This window comes from Bos indicus, chromosome 1 (genome assembly GCF_029378745.1).
Source record: "Bos indicus isolate NIAB-ARS_2022 breed Sahiwal x Tharparkar chromosome 1, NIAB-ARS_B.indTharparkar_mat_pri_1.0, whole genome shotgun sequence".
Classification (NCBI taxonomy): Eukaryota; Metazoa; Chordata; class Mammalia; order Artiodactyla; family Bovidae; genus Bos; species Bos indicus.
Genome location: NC_091760.1, coordinates 112,293,012 through 112,306,188, shown reverse-complemented (window position 1 = coordinate 112,306,188; position 13,177 = coordinate 112,293,012). Strand labels below are relative to the sequence as shown.

General features: G+C 43.4%; 2 protein-coding genes across 5 annotated transcripts in view; both read right to left on the bottom strand.

Annotated features, from left to right (window-relative positions):
• PLCH1 (phospholipase C eta 1) overlaps window positions 1-521 on the bottom strand; it is a 251,714-nt gene extending 251,193 nt beyond the window's left edge. For all 4 annotated transcript variants that reach the window (XM_070792774.1, XM_070792732.1, XM_070792762.1 and 1 more), the window contains exon 1: window positions 297-521. The gene's annotated coding sequence lies outside the window, so the exon portion shown is untranslated. The remainder of the gene's footprint in view (window positions 1-296) is intronic.
• A 1,731-nt stretch (window positions 522-2,252) lies between these two features.
• Window positions 2,253-13,177, bottom strand: part of C1H3orf33 (chromosome 1 C3orf33 homolog) — a 37,207-nt gene continuing 26,282 nt past the window's right edge. Inside the window, exons 5-6 of the mRNA XM_070792791.1 lie at window positions 9,933-10,038; window positions 2,253-8,434 (exon numbers count right to left, since the gene is read on the bottom strand). Coding sequence (XP_070648892.1) covers window positions 8,310-8,434; window positions 9,933-10,038 — 231 coding nt within the window. The 3' untranslated portion in view covers window positions 2,253-8,309. The remainder of the gene's footprint in view (window positions 8,435-9,932; window positions 10,039-13,177) is intronic.

The following is a 13,177-nucleotide window of genomic DNA, read 5'->3' as shown; positions in this document are numbered from 1 at the left end:
GCTTTACCCCTCACCGTGCATAAACCCCCACTTACCACCACAAGAGACCTGAGAGTTAAATCCTGGCGCAGGCTCACACACCCATCCTTCGAAATTACGGGACCTCAAGACCAGTTGTGGTCCAGTTCTCCGCCAGGGGGTTTGAGGGATCCCCACTCGCACACCTCACACTGTCCTAAAGAGCGTGTCCCGGCCGGAACTGCACAGAGAGGAACTCGAGCCACTTGCACACCTGGACTGCAGTACCAGTCCTCTTCTTTCCCGTCCGCCACCCCGACTCCCCCCAAAGCACTGACCTGCTCAACTTTGAGTGCTCGAGAGATGGACTCCTCTGAGTCCTCCGAAGTGCTGGCTTGATGAGTTATTGGTCCCTGTGACTCCAACTCCAAAACCCTGTGGAGGAGCAGAAAAGCCCCCCAGAAGGACTCGTCTGCACACCAGCCTGTAGATCCCCAGAGACCGGCAGGACAGAATGGGTCGCCGCCGCCACAACCTGCTTTCTCATTCAAATCCTCACACTCACTCCGGAGCCCCCTCCCTGCCAGGCCTCAGCTCCGGCGGAAATCAGGAACTGGAGCCGCGGAGAGCGGACTGGAGCTGGCGCCACCGCCAGGGGACCCAGCGACTGGGTGCGAGGGTCCGAGCGCTGGGCCCGGACCCCAGGGCTTACACCTCCTTGAGGGGTTCCCCGGCAGCCAAGGGTCAGGAGTACTGGAGATGAACTCTCTTTGTTGTTGTTGTTTTGTTTTCTCCCTCAAGTTTCAAAGGGTCCCAAACCTAGGGAAACCCCTCGATACTCAGTTCGGGGCTGAGATACTCAAGAACGTCCGCGGTGGGACAGTAAAGGAGTCTGGCGAAATGAAACTGGGAAGGAAGGGAGCAGGGACTATGGGCAGTTTGCACCGAAGTAAAAAGTGCCAGAAGTACATTTTAAGGGAAATTCCCACCTGCTCATCTTATCTCTCCTCTTGTTTTGTTGTTGTTTGTTTGCTTTTACCATTCTAAGAAAATAGCATCTCTTATTCTGTTACAACCAGGAAAACCTGCTTTGAGTAAAGTGGAGCTAAAACTGAGCAAGAGAGGGTAAAAGCCCACTTTTATTTCCCCGCCCCCTCTCCCAGGTGCTTCTCCTGAGTTAACATGCCAGTTAGTTACTCAATCAGATCAATTTAGTGGCAGGGGGACTCGAGCGGCCCACAGGCGATGAACGAGAGCTCGGGCCTGCGGAGGGAAGCAGTAGGGACTCCAGTGGTGCTAAAACGATGCAATCTACCGAGCGTCCCGACGTGGCGAGTGACTAGGTCGCTGCGACGGCTGGAGCGCGCACCCAGGCGGTCGCGCTGTGATCCGGTGTCGGCATTCCGGGATTTGCATTTATCAGCTTTCATTCAACCTGCCCTATTGTTAGTTCAAAGCCTGGCTGGGAGGGACTGGGAGACGCGGCTCCTCACTCACCTTCAGTTTAAAATTCTCCACCAATAAGAAGGTCCTAGGAAAGCTGGCAGCTGGGGGTTGGCAGGGATTTTCTGGGCTTAGTGACAACATAAACTAAAGTCATTTTCTTTGTCAAGCGTGAATTTGCTCAGGAAGTTACAAATGAGCGCCAGAGCTCGGAGAACAGGGGGCCTGGCTGCCGGTCAGCTTTGACGGACAGTTAGTGTTGGGGGGTGGTAGCACCGTGACCTCCCAGCGCAAGATCTAGGGTTTCACCTTTTCATCCCACTTAGCCGATACCATAGAAACAACCCATTTGTATTATTCAATTCAACAGAGGCAATTACAATGTCACAGCAAAGCACCATGGGCAAGAAGAAACTTTATCCCAGAAGGCGATCCTGGACTCTCAGAAAAAAGGAAAAAGCCACCTGAATAGTTACTTGGATTTCTTCCTGCCAGGAGTACCAGGAAGAAATCAGTTTGGGAAAAGATGTAGAAGGTCCCTTGGCTCCATAGAAAGACACTGTCCCAAATTTTCTGGCCCAGCTGCAAATTCCCAGCTTAGAAGAAATGAAGCAGATCCTCCTTCCAGCCCTAGGTTGCTTTTTGGAGAGTTGTTTGACTGTTAATCTCCCTGGTGATTAGGAAGCACCCTCCCCCAAGAAAAAGAAAGGGGGAGAAAGATACTCAAGACAACCCCTCACACAACCCTAGAAGTTATCCATGTCCCCCCAACCTTCTGTGTTTGCATCTGCAATTTTTCAGATAGGAAGAAGACAAATGGTGAAATAAATGCATAAAAATGTTCAGAACAAGGGCACTTGTTTGCTATGCATCCTTTATTTTGATAGTTTTAATCAATTACCATAATTTTGAGAACACTACATTTTTTTAAATTATACAATATTTCAAACCTACCAAAAACAAGGCAAACAACCCAAATCATACTTTCATTCCTTCATCCCTTCATTTTTTAAATAAAGCATTCCAGATACAGCTAAAACCCCATCTCGTGGCCCTTCTCCCTCCCTTTCTCCTCAAAGGCAATCATTCTGAAGTTGGTGTGAATCATACTTCATCATGGTCTTAAGTGTATATATCCATAAATCTTTTAATGTAGCTTTTCCCTCTGAGTCTTTCTTTCACCATTAATCAGAGAAAAATTACTAACTAAAACCAAGAAAACGTGGTTGTTACACTAAATTTTTAGAAGCAGGACAGAACTATTTTCCCCTGCTTGTGACAATCAAGGAGAACGATAACAAAGGGATTAGACAGTGGGTAGTAAACAGCTTCTCTAGGTTACACAACCCCTTCCATGGTTACTGAACAGTCCATAGGAAAACAAACCAAATAACACCCCATTCTTCCTTCACTGGTTACAAGGGAATTGGAGAAAATGGGACCTAGGTTAACACTTCTTTGAGCAGGTAAAACATAAGTCCCAAATAGTAATAAAGTACCTTTTTTGACTGGTCTCTTGGTCACGTAAGCTATAATCTTTTAGTAAGGATTTCCAAGCATAAGGAACTCCTGCTGGGAGCTCAATTCAAGGTTGAAATCAGCCTTGCTGAAAAATCTGGGGTTGAATTCTCCCTGCTTCCCCATACACAGGGACCTCCATCCTCGCAGGGAGTTACAGAAAGCCCTTTACAGCACTCCTTTGACTTAACCTCCTCACAGCAGTAAAAGGGCTATGAAAGCACCAATTTTTCTTAAATGCCATTGACTGGTGAAAGACATCCTTCCCAACCCCCACTCTCCTCTGGCTTTCAGAGCGATGACTCTCATTAATTATACTGGCATGGCACTGCCTGGCCTCCCTTCTAAATAGCTGCCAGACTCCTCCATATCACCTCTGCCTTGATACACAGTGCGCACTGACACCAGGATCACAGAAAATCCTGTAAAAGGTGCCTGATAAACGGGAGATGATTGATGTGCCTTGCGGTGGGCCCGCTGTGCTGCAAATCTTACGGAGTTCTTAGAAAACTGAACTAGAAATCTGTGTTGGAAATAGCTTTCTCTAGCTGTGCAAAAAAATCATGCTTTCAGTTGCAAAAATAGCTGTGTTTGAGAGACTCAAATCAAATCTTTAAGTTACCAGCATGAAACAAGAGAGTGAAGGAGATGAATATTCTATTTTAATCAATGCACCAAGAAATCAAGAGGATGACCAAAGAGCTTAACAATTATCAAGGAAGACCTATTGAGCTTTCAACACTTATGTCTGAAGCACTTGCCATGTACCAGGCGTTGCTGAAGTCTTAGCTGGAATATAGATAGTACTCCTGAAATACGGAGCAGTAGCTGTCACAGATCTGCTCCCTGTAATGATGAAGACTTTTAGATTAAAATCCCAACTCAAATTAGCTTGAGGGCAAAAGGCAATGTGCTGACTCCTAACTTAGGACAGGAGAAAGGATAAGGGCTGCAGTAATGACTGGATCCTGGAGTTCAGTCATCATTACGCTCATTCTCACTTTTGTTCCTACTCTTTCTCTGCTTTTTTCCAAAGTTTTGATTGTATTCTCTCCTACTACACATGAGCGTCCTCTATAGGCTGGTGGGGGTGGAGCATGGCCAGGGACAGCTCCAGGTTTCAACCATCTCAGCTAACACCCTGGAGGAATTGGGGGTGGGAGGGAGGCCTTCCTGCTTTTACCATCTGTAAATAAGATTGAAAGGATTCTAACTGACCTGCCTCAAGTCATGTGTCCATCTATATAGATCAATTATTTTGGTCATCAACAGAGTATATATGTGTCCCACTCCTGACCAGATACCCATGCCTCCCCAGGGCTAGGTGGAATATTATGAGGAACAGCCCCACCAGAACTTGGGGGAGGATTTGCTTACCATAGGAAAGGGGTTGCTCTTCCCAAATAAGGGTAGGAGGAGAATCTGGCAGATGAAAAGAGCAGGTGTCCCCTAAGTACCCTCTCCTGAATGTGCCACCAAAGAAAGACAGCACACGTTTTGTACAGATTCATACCCATATGAGAGGGAGAAAAACGAGAAGAGAAACTTCCTAAGTCCATCAAGAAGGATGGGGTAGGGGGTAGTGGGCAGACCAGGGTAAGTGTCACTGGTCTTTCCCTCCCCAGCTTGAGAGACGTGTATCCACATATGTGGCCAATTGTCATGTGGAGCAGGAGATGGAAAGAAAGGAACATAAGCAAGATGGATGATCTTGGATGATGGGATTGTATTATGGGTTTCGGTTTGTTTTTCACTTTTTACTATGGAAAATTTCATACGTACCCAAAAGCAGAATAGTATAAGGACACTCTAGGTATTGTATTATCCAGGTTCAACAATTATTAATATTTTGGTAATCTTTTATCTATTCAGGAATGTGGAAAATTCACTGGAATACTTAAATTGATAATAAACACATTTCTGCGGTTCTACAATGTTAGTTAATGAAAGAAATGCATGCCTCCAAAATAACTAAACTGAAGACCAATATATGTGCTCTTAGCAAAGCGTCTAGTACAAAATTAGCTCTCAAAAATGTCAGTTATGTTTACTGTTTTTATTGGCAACCCATTTCAAGCTTTTAAATGCTAACAAACTACACACTGAAACATATTTTGCCTACAAAAGAAAAAAATGTTTTAAGGGCAAACTCCTTCTTCTTGTTACTGTTCAGTCGCTCAGTTATGTCTGACTCTTTGTGACCCCATGGGCTGTAACCTGCCAAGCTCCTCTGTCAATGGAATTCTCCAGGCAAGAATACTAGAATGGGTTGCCATTCCCATCTCCAGGGTATCTTCCCAACCCAGGGATCGAACCCAGATCTCCTGCATTGCAGGCAGATTCTTTACTGTCTGAACCATGAGGGAAGCCCCCAAACTCCTTACCAATAGACAACAAGCCTATATAATTGTTTCCCCTTTTATATGGAAATGTCAAAAATATTACAAGCAAATGCAATTTTCACCTTACAAATAAGGAAAAAATATTGGTTAAATTGTCAAGATCAAGAATGAGTCTGGACTAGATATCCGAATTCTAAACTCCAGGTTCCCTATTTTAATACCTTGGGAAAGAGATTCATCCTGTGAATGCTGAATGTGAATAAAGGTAAAGTAGCTGAGTTATGCCCGCCTAAGTCCTTCGATTCAACTAAGATTTTCTTATAACCAATTATACATCTCAAGAGTTTCAGTTCCTAGCACAGAATGAATACTTTGTAAAAGGAAGAAAGCATGCTAATTAATGTGAACTCTCCCATCTTCTGTTTCTTCCCAACTTGTGTTGTTGTTGGGAGTTGGGGAGCAGAATGAAGTATTTTGGAGGAAACAATAGTGTCAGAGAAGGACAGAGTCCCCTCTCCTTCCTCTTAAAAGCTTCACAACTCAGCTTCTATGTGTTTTGTTTCCAGAAAGACCTCCCACAGAGCCAACATCTACGCTTTCAAGATGGCCAGAGCCTGATGGGCAGGACAGACATATAATTGAAGTGCTTCCTACAGCCTAAGAAATAATATTGAAACTTTGACATTACATATTTCCCTTAGGGAATATACTGGGATTTCCCCCTCCCATACTATTACAAATTCCTGCAGAATCCCATAATATAATCAAAGTCTAATTGCAGACCAGTCATCTAATACAGGAATTATTTTTATAGTCACTGAACAAAAGTTTAGGCACATGGGCAAATCATATTGCAGAGTGAAAAATGAAGAAACTGGTGAGACAATACAAATTCCAAAACTTTGAAAGCTGGGGGCTGGGAAGGCAATTTACACCATGAGGAAAATTCTATTTCCAGGACTATTTGGAATCCTAATGAAGCATGCAATCTCTATTAGTAACAGTTGTTTTTTTTTAAACCAGACAACAAATGGTTAGGTTTTCCCACACAAACATAGTGAAAGGAAAAACTGCGTTTTAAAAACCATATGTTAGTTTTTGTTTCATTTACGTGCATATTTAAACTAAATATGTACTTGGGGGCTTGATCTGTTCAAAATATCATGTTCAAATTTGACTAGCTTAAAAAATGTTCCTTCAGACTATTTAAGGCAAATCAATTTTCTTGGTGTAAGATCATGAGAGGTACAAGGGGAAATTAGACTGGAAAAACAAGTTTTGGTCAGAATGAGAAGGCACTGCTGTAATGGTCCACTTCATTCCTTATTTGGTTCCTTTATTTTAAATGAATATTTATAGTTCCCAATCAGAGAAGGCAATGGCACCCCACTCCAGCACTCTTGCCTGGAAAATCCCATGGACAGAGGAGCCTGGTGGGCCACAGTCCATGGGGTAGCTAAGAGTCGGACACGACTGAGCGACCTCACTTTCACTTTTCACTTTCATGCATTGGAGAAAATGGCAACCCACTCCAGGGTTCTTGCCTGGAGAATCCCAGGGACAGGATGGGGTCGCACAGAGTCAGACACGACTGAAGTGACTTAGCAGCAGCAGCAGCATAGTTCCCAATAAGCAAGCAACTAAGCTAAATGCAGTGGAAGGAGCAGAAATGATTTAAAATTTATAAGGGATGGTTTGAGTAACAGGATGCACTATACCTCAGATGTGAAAGAAGATCCCGTAGATTTCCTACATATTAATACAACATGTCAAGTGCTAAAATAAATATGTGTGAAAGTGTTAGTCATACAGTCATGTCCAACTTTTTGTGATCCCATGGACTGTAACCCACTAGGCTCCTCTGTCCATGAAATTTTCCAGGCAAAAATGCTAGAGTGAGTAGCCATTCCCTTCTCCAAGAGATCTTCCCAACCCAGGGATCAAACCTGTCTCCCGCATCACAGGCAGATTCTTTACCATCTGAGCCACCAGGGATTCTTTGAAATAGGTATGTGTAGTGGTGTTGACACGACTAAGCGACTTCACTTTCACTTTTCACTTTCATGCATTGGAGAAGGAAATGGCAACCCACTCCAGTGTTCTTGCCTGGAGAATCCCAGGGACGGGGGAGCCTGGAGGGCTGACGTCTATGGGGTTGCAGAGTCAGACATGACTGAAGTGACTTAGCAGCAGCAGCAGTGGTGTTAAAGAACAGAAGAGGGCGCTAATTACTTAATTTCATTGACAAAGTCTCTACAAACTGTTTTAATAATAAAACAGAACAGAAAATAGAAGTAATGATCCCAGTACCTCAATTTCTAAAAATCTCACTTCTGCCTGAATTAGCTGTAGTGCTAACTTAGTTATATAAATCTACAGATTAGGATTCTCCAGAAGAGCTTGTTGGAGAATGAAAGCTTCTCTTGTGACTTTCAGTAATCCATATAGTTTTGCATTCCAAGCCAGTACACACATTCAAACATATTTGTAAAAAAAAATTTTTTTTTTAAAAAACACTTATTTTTGTTATGTGCCATGCACTCATATATTGTTCTGTTTCTTTATCTTTTTTAATTGCTAGTAACAACACATTACGGAGAAGGCGATGGCACCCCACTCCAGTACTCTTCCTGGAAAACCCCATGGACAGAGGAGCCTGGTAGGCTGCAGTCCATGGGGTCACAAAGAGGCAGACACGACTGAGCGACTTCATTTTCATTCTTCATTTTCATGCATTGGAGAAGGAAATGGCAACCTACTCCAGTGTTCTTGCCTGGAGAATTCCAGGGACGGGAGAGCCTGGTGGGCTGCCCGTCTATGGGGTCGCACAGAGTCGGACGCGACTGAAGTGACTTAGCAGCAGCAGCAGCAGCAGCAACAACACATTAAACTGATGTCCATCTCATTAATTAGAGCTCATGACGTACAGCTGAAAAACGTGGTTCCACAATGTTCTTTAAAAGTGAAAAGGGACTTCCCTAGCCTTCCAGTGGTTAAGACTCTGCACTCCCAATGCAGGATGACCAAGTTCAACCCTTGGTCAGGAAACTAGATCCTGCAGGTCGCAACTAAGACCCAGAGCAGCCAAATAAATAATTTTCTTTTAAATGAAAATAAGGAAAAGCAGTAGTTTTCAGTACACTGATAGATCTCAAAACCATAAAGATTTAAACCTGTGGGAGAAAAAAAAATGTATGTGATTGCTCAACCCTTTGACCATGAACCCACAGCAACAGAAAGGAGCTTCTGAAATTCCCCAGCCCTCAAAGGGTAGATCCTCCCCCTTGTGAAGAGGCTATGAAAGGTAAAGGTAATCTTCCAGAGAGCAGAACTGGGCACCCAGATTGACTAAGAAATGTGCACACTGCCAAGACTGGGAGGCATTGTTATCCCTGTCCAGCAGGTTGGAACATATTCTAGAAACTATTGACATCCTATTTTCTCTCTGTGTTATACATTAAACTGGATGAACTGACATGTGGCCTTAGGCTTCCAGATCATGAGGAACTTCCTCAGTGAAAGTCGCTCAGTCGTGTCTGACTCTTTGCGACCCCATGGACTATAGCCTGCTAGGCTTCTCTGTCCATGGAATCCTCCAGGCTAGAATACTGGAGTGGGTAGCCATTTCCTTCTCCAGGGGATCTTCCCAACTCAGGGATCTAACCCAGGTTTCCCACATTGCATGTTGATTCTTTACCAGCTGAGCCACCAGGGAAGCCCACCTCAAGACCTGAGCAAGAGGAATTCACATCACTCAGAGATCCCAAACTGGTGCAGGGACTTACTTCCTAGAGGGAACTCACCTTCTTTCCTGAGGAATAATGAACCCTAGAATCATCAGTATCTCAGTCAAACTCTTCATCATAGTTTGCAAAACTTCAAAATATCTAGCTAATTAAAGGCCTTATTAATACAGCCTTCCAACTTTGATACCATTTTTCTCCATTCTTTCTTTGATATTTTGACATAATTTGAAAAGAAGGTAAATGAGTGAGCTCAAGAACCATTTTGGAATAGAAATATGGTTCATTTCTTAAGTTTTTTTTACTATTTTACCTTAAAATATCTATTGACATTTTAATTTTTAACCCTGGGCTTTTTATTTTCTTCAGTCTTCTCATAAATTTGCATTACTTTCTTCCTGTGGTTTGCCTTCATTGAAATAGCTACCTTGGTAACATTAGAAAAGTTCCAAACCACTGCTGGTGTTCAAGACATGCTACCCCCAAAATATGGGCTTCCCAGGTGCTACAGTGGTAAAGAATCTGCCTGCCAATGCAGAAGATGCAAGAAACACAGGTTTGATCCCTGGGTTGGGAAGATCCTCTGGAGAAGGAAATGGCAACCCAGTCCAGTATTCTTGCCTGGGAAATTCCATGGACAGAGAAGCCTAGCAGGCTATAGTCCATGGGGTCACAAAGAATCGGCCATGACTGAGCATACAGACACAAACACACTCTCCCCAAAATATGGCACCTTAGTATACTGAATATTTTAAGCTTAAGGAGTTTGAAAAAGCAGCAAAAGCAGAGGTTCACTCTGACCTCCTCTCCTCCTCCTTCCCTGGAACAGGCCATATTTCAAGAAGCCAAGAAACAGCATTTCAGAAGTTCAGGGCACCAACAGAACTATTATTGCTTAAGTCACCATTAAAAGTGATGGCAGATGTACCAAGGAGATGCACCTGCTTCTGGGATAGCTGGGGTAGAGATGGCTTTTCCGGCTCTTTGTGGTGTGAGTGGGGAGAAGTTTTCCTTGACCTTCTGAGGGTCTCTGGCTGGGTTTGAAAATTAAACTGACAAAGATTAACAAGAGAAAAGCACACAAATTTATTTAATACAAGTTTTATGTGACACAAGAGGCTTCATAAGGAAATAAAGACCCAAAGAAATAGACCTGAGTACTTTATGGTAGGTTTGATGGAAGAGTATGCAGTTGTGGAGGAATATGATAGGAAAGGAGTGAGGTAATCGTAGTACATTTACTGGGGGGAAATTTAGCAAGCCTGTTTGTTAGGAATCCTCTTGGCATCCGTTTGTGTTTGGAGATAAGGATGCTTCTTTCCTCCAGCTATAGAGAGGGCACTTCCCACCCTAGATGGTAGGAATCCAGCAGTTAAAGGCTGTGAACTAGATTGCATTGGGAATCAAGCAAGTGGGAAAAGAAGAGTTAATCTCCCAAGCCTGGGGACAATGACAGAAAGCCCTACAGACTCCTCACTCAACAGCAACTGTGACCCAATGTGCTAGAAAAGAGCCAGAACTTGTCTCATGGATGGAACTAACAGAAACACTAGCACCACAAACAGAAAGCCACATGTAAGGAGCCCTTGGATGTCTGTTTTCCTCCTCTGGATGTTGGTGGAATATGCTTTTGGCTGCCAAAAATGACCAGTGCTGAATGATATATATGGGACTAGCTTTCACTCTTTTCTCAAGTTTTGTTTACTGTTAATTATGATAAAACTAGTAATGCTATCAGCATTTCATATATAAAAAGTGTGGGGACTTTCCTGGTAGTCTAGTGTTTAAGAATCCACAATGCAGGTTCAATCCCTGGCGGGGGAACTAAGATCCCATATGCCACATGCCACAGAGCCACTAAACCTGTGCACTGCGACTATGACCTGATGCAGCCAAATAAATAAATAAATATTTTTTAGAAAGTATGATTTAAAAATGAAAAATAAATAAAACCCGCAAAAGGAAATGTGGATCTAAGACAAAATAGAAAAGGACCATAATAATCCAATCCTTTAGAAATACTGTAAGAACTAAATTCATGTCATAGAAATATATTTAAAAAGTAAAGGAGCCTAAATACCCAAAATACCAAAAAAAGAAAGCCAAGGGGAAAGGTGGTCATGGACCCTGTTATTTTTGAAGGCAAGAGACCAAGAAGTAGTAAATCCTTGGGCTTCTCTGGTGGTTCAGAGGTAAAGAATCCACCTGCCAATGCAGGAGACAAAGGTTCGATCCCTGGTCCAGGAAGATCTCACATGCCAAGGAACAACTAAGTCTGTGTGCCACAAGTACTGAGCCTGTGCTCTAGAACCCAGGAGCTACAACCACTGAGTCCACATGCCACAAGTATTAAAAGCCCACATGCTCTAGAGCCTGTGCTGCACGACAAGAGAAGCCGCTGCCATGAGAAGCTCTCACACCACAACGAGAGAGTAGCCCACACTTTCTGCAACTATAGAAAGCCCAAACGCGGCAACGAAGACTCAGCACAATCAAAAACTAACTAATTAATTAATTAATTAATTTTTTTTTTAAGTAGCAGTAAATCCTCTATTTGAAAAAGGTTAAGAACCTAGACTTTGGTCAGAAATTTAGCCTAAATGGACTTTTTCACATTTTTAGATAGTCCTGTTATAACCATCCCCAATGACAAAGATCTAGCCTCTCTGCAGTTATCTAGTTCATCTTGCCCTTGGACCAAAAGCTGGTTTAATTAGTGTTCCCTACTATCTCTTCAAACTTCCCTGGTGGCTCAGACGGTAAAGCGTCTGTCTACAATGCAGGAGACTCCCTGGGTCGGGAAGATCCCCTGGAGAAGGAAATGGCACTCCACTCCAGTACTATTGCCTGGAAAATCCCGTGGAGGGAGGAGCCTGATAGGCTACAGTCCGTGGGGTCGCAAAGAGTCGGACACAACTGAGCGACTTCACTCACTTTCAGGTCACTATCTCTTCAAGGAAAAGAATAGACCAGGTTACACAGTCCTCAGGAGGGGCTTCACCAGCCCCGCCTTCAAACAGTTCAACTGGAAAGATCACAGTGCACTGGCTGAGCTGGCAGAGGTCATCAGAACTAATTCCAGTGATAACTATGATGAGATCTGACATCACTTGGAGGCAAACTGAGGCGGGGGGAAAGGCTCAGGAGCTTGCCACAAAACTAGTTTAACATCTCTGTAAATAAAAATCTTAACATCTCTGTAAACAAAAATAACACATTCCCTTAAAACAAAATAGAAAGCTATTGAGGCATTAGATCCAGGGAACAAAATCTACCACATAACTTCCTATCCTACCCCAAAGATGATGAAATAAAGTTACGCACACAAAAAGAACTTTGGAAGATTTGAGACCTCACTAAAAATTAATGTTGTTTAATTAGAAAATGTTGGGAAATCTACTTTGCTGTGTGTGTGGTTTTTTTAGGTTACATTTATTTAAGAAAAAAAAAAAACCACAGTATTTATTTATTCCTTTTGGCTGTGCTGGGTCTTCACTGCTAGGTGAGGGCCTCCTCCGGTTGTGGTGAGTGAGGGCTCTTCTCTCGTTTCGGTCACAGGCTTCGGTAGTTGCGGCTCCAGGGCTGTAGAGTGCAAGTTCAGTAGTTGTGGCACAGGGGCTTAGTTGCCCCTCAGCATGTGAAATCTTCCCAGACCAGAGATGGAACCCACGTTCCCCACAGTGGCAGGCAGATTCTTAACCCCTGGACCACCAGAAAAATGCTACCTTGCTATGTTTTATCCCAGAAGCAGCAGTTTCCTGCTTTAATCAGGTAGCAGCAGTAAACTTCCCCTTCTAAATCACGGATTCTGATAGGAGTCAGAATGAAGAGGACCAGATGAGTCCTCTGACTTTGGTCAGTTCCTTTGCAACCCGTTAGGAAAAACTTCTGGAGACCCTGTGAGTAGATCACTGCTGGTGTTTTGAAAGAAGCTTATAATGTCAGGAAGATTTTAGCAGCAAGTACATGTTTTTGTATGCCACATCCTCAAAGCCACTCAAACTGGCTCTAAAAAAGAAAGAAATATATTACCTTGCATAATGAGAAATTGGGAGGCAAGAGAGTTCAAGTCCTCGGGATCTTGACAATGTCAGAAGGCATCCCTGTTCTTTCCCGTCTCTGTGCTGCCATCCTCAACACTTTTGTGCTTTTGTTCTCAGGACTGTCCCCCTC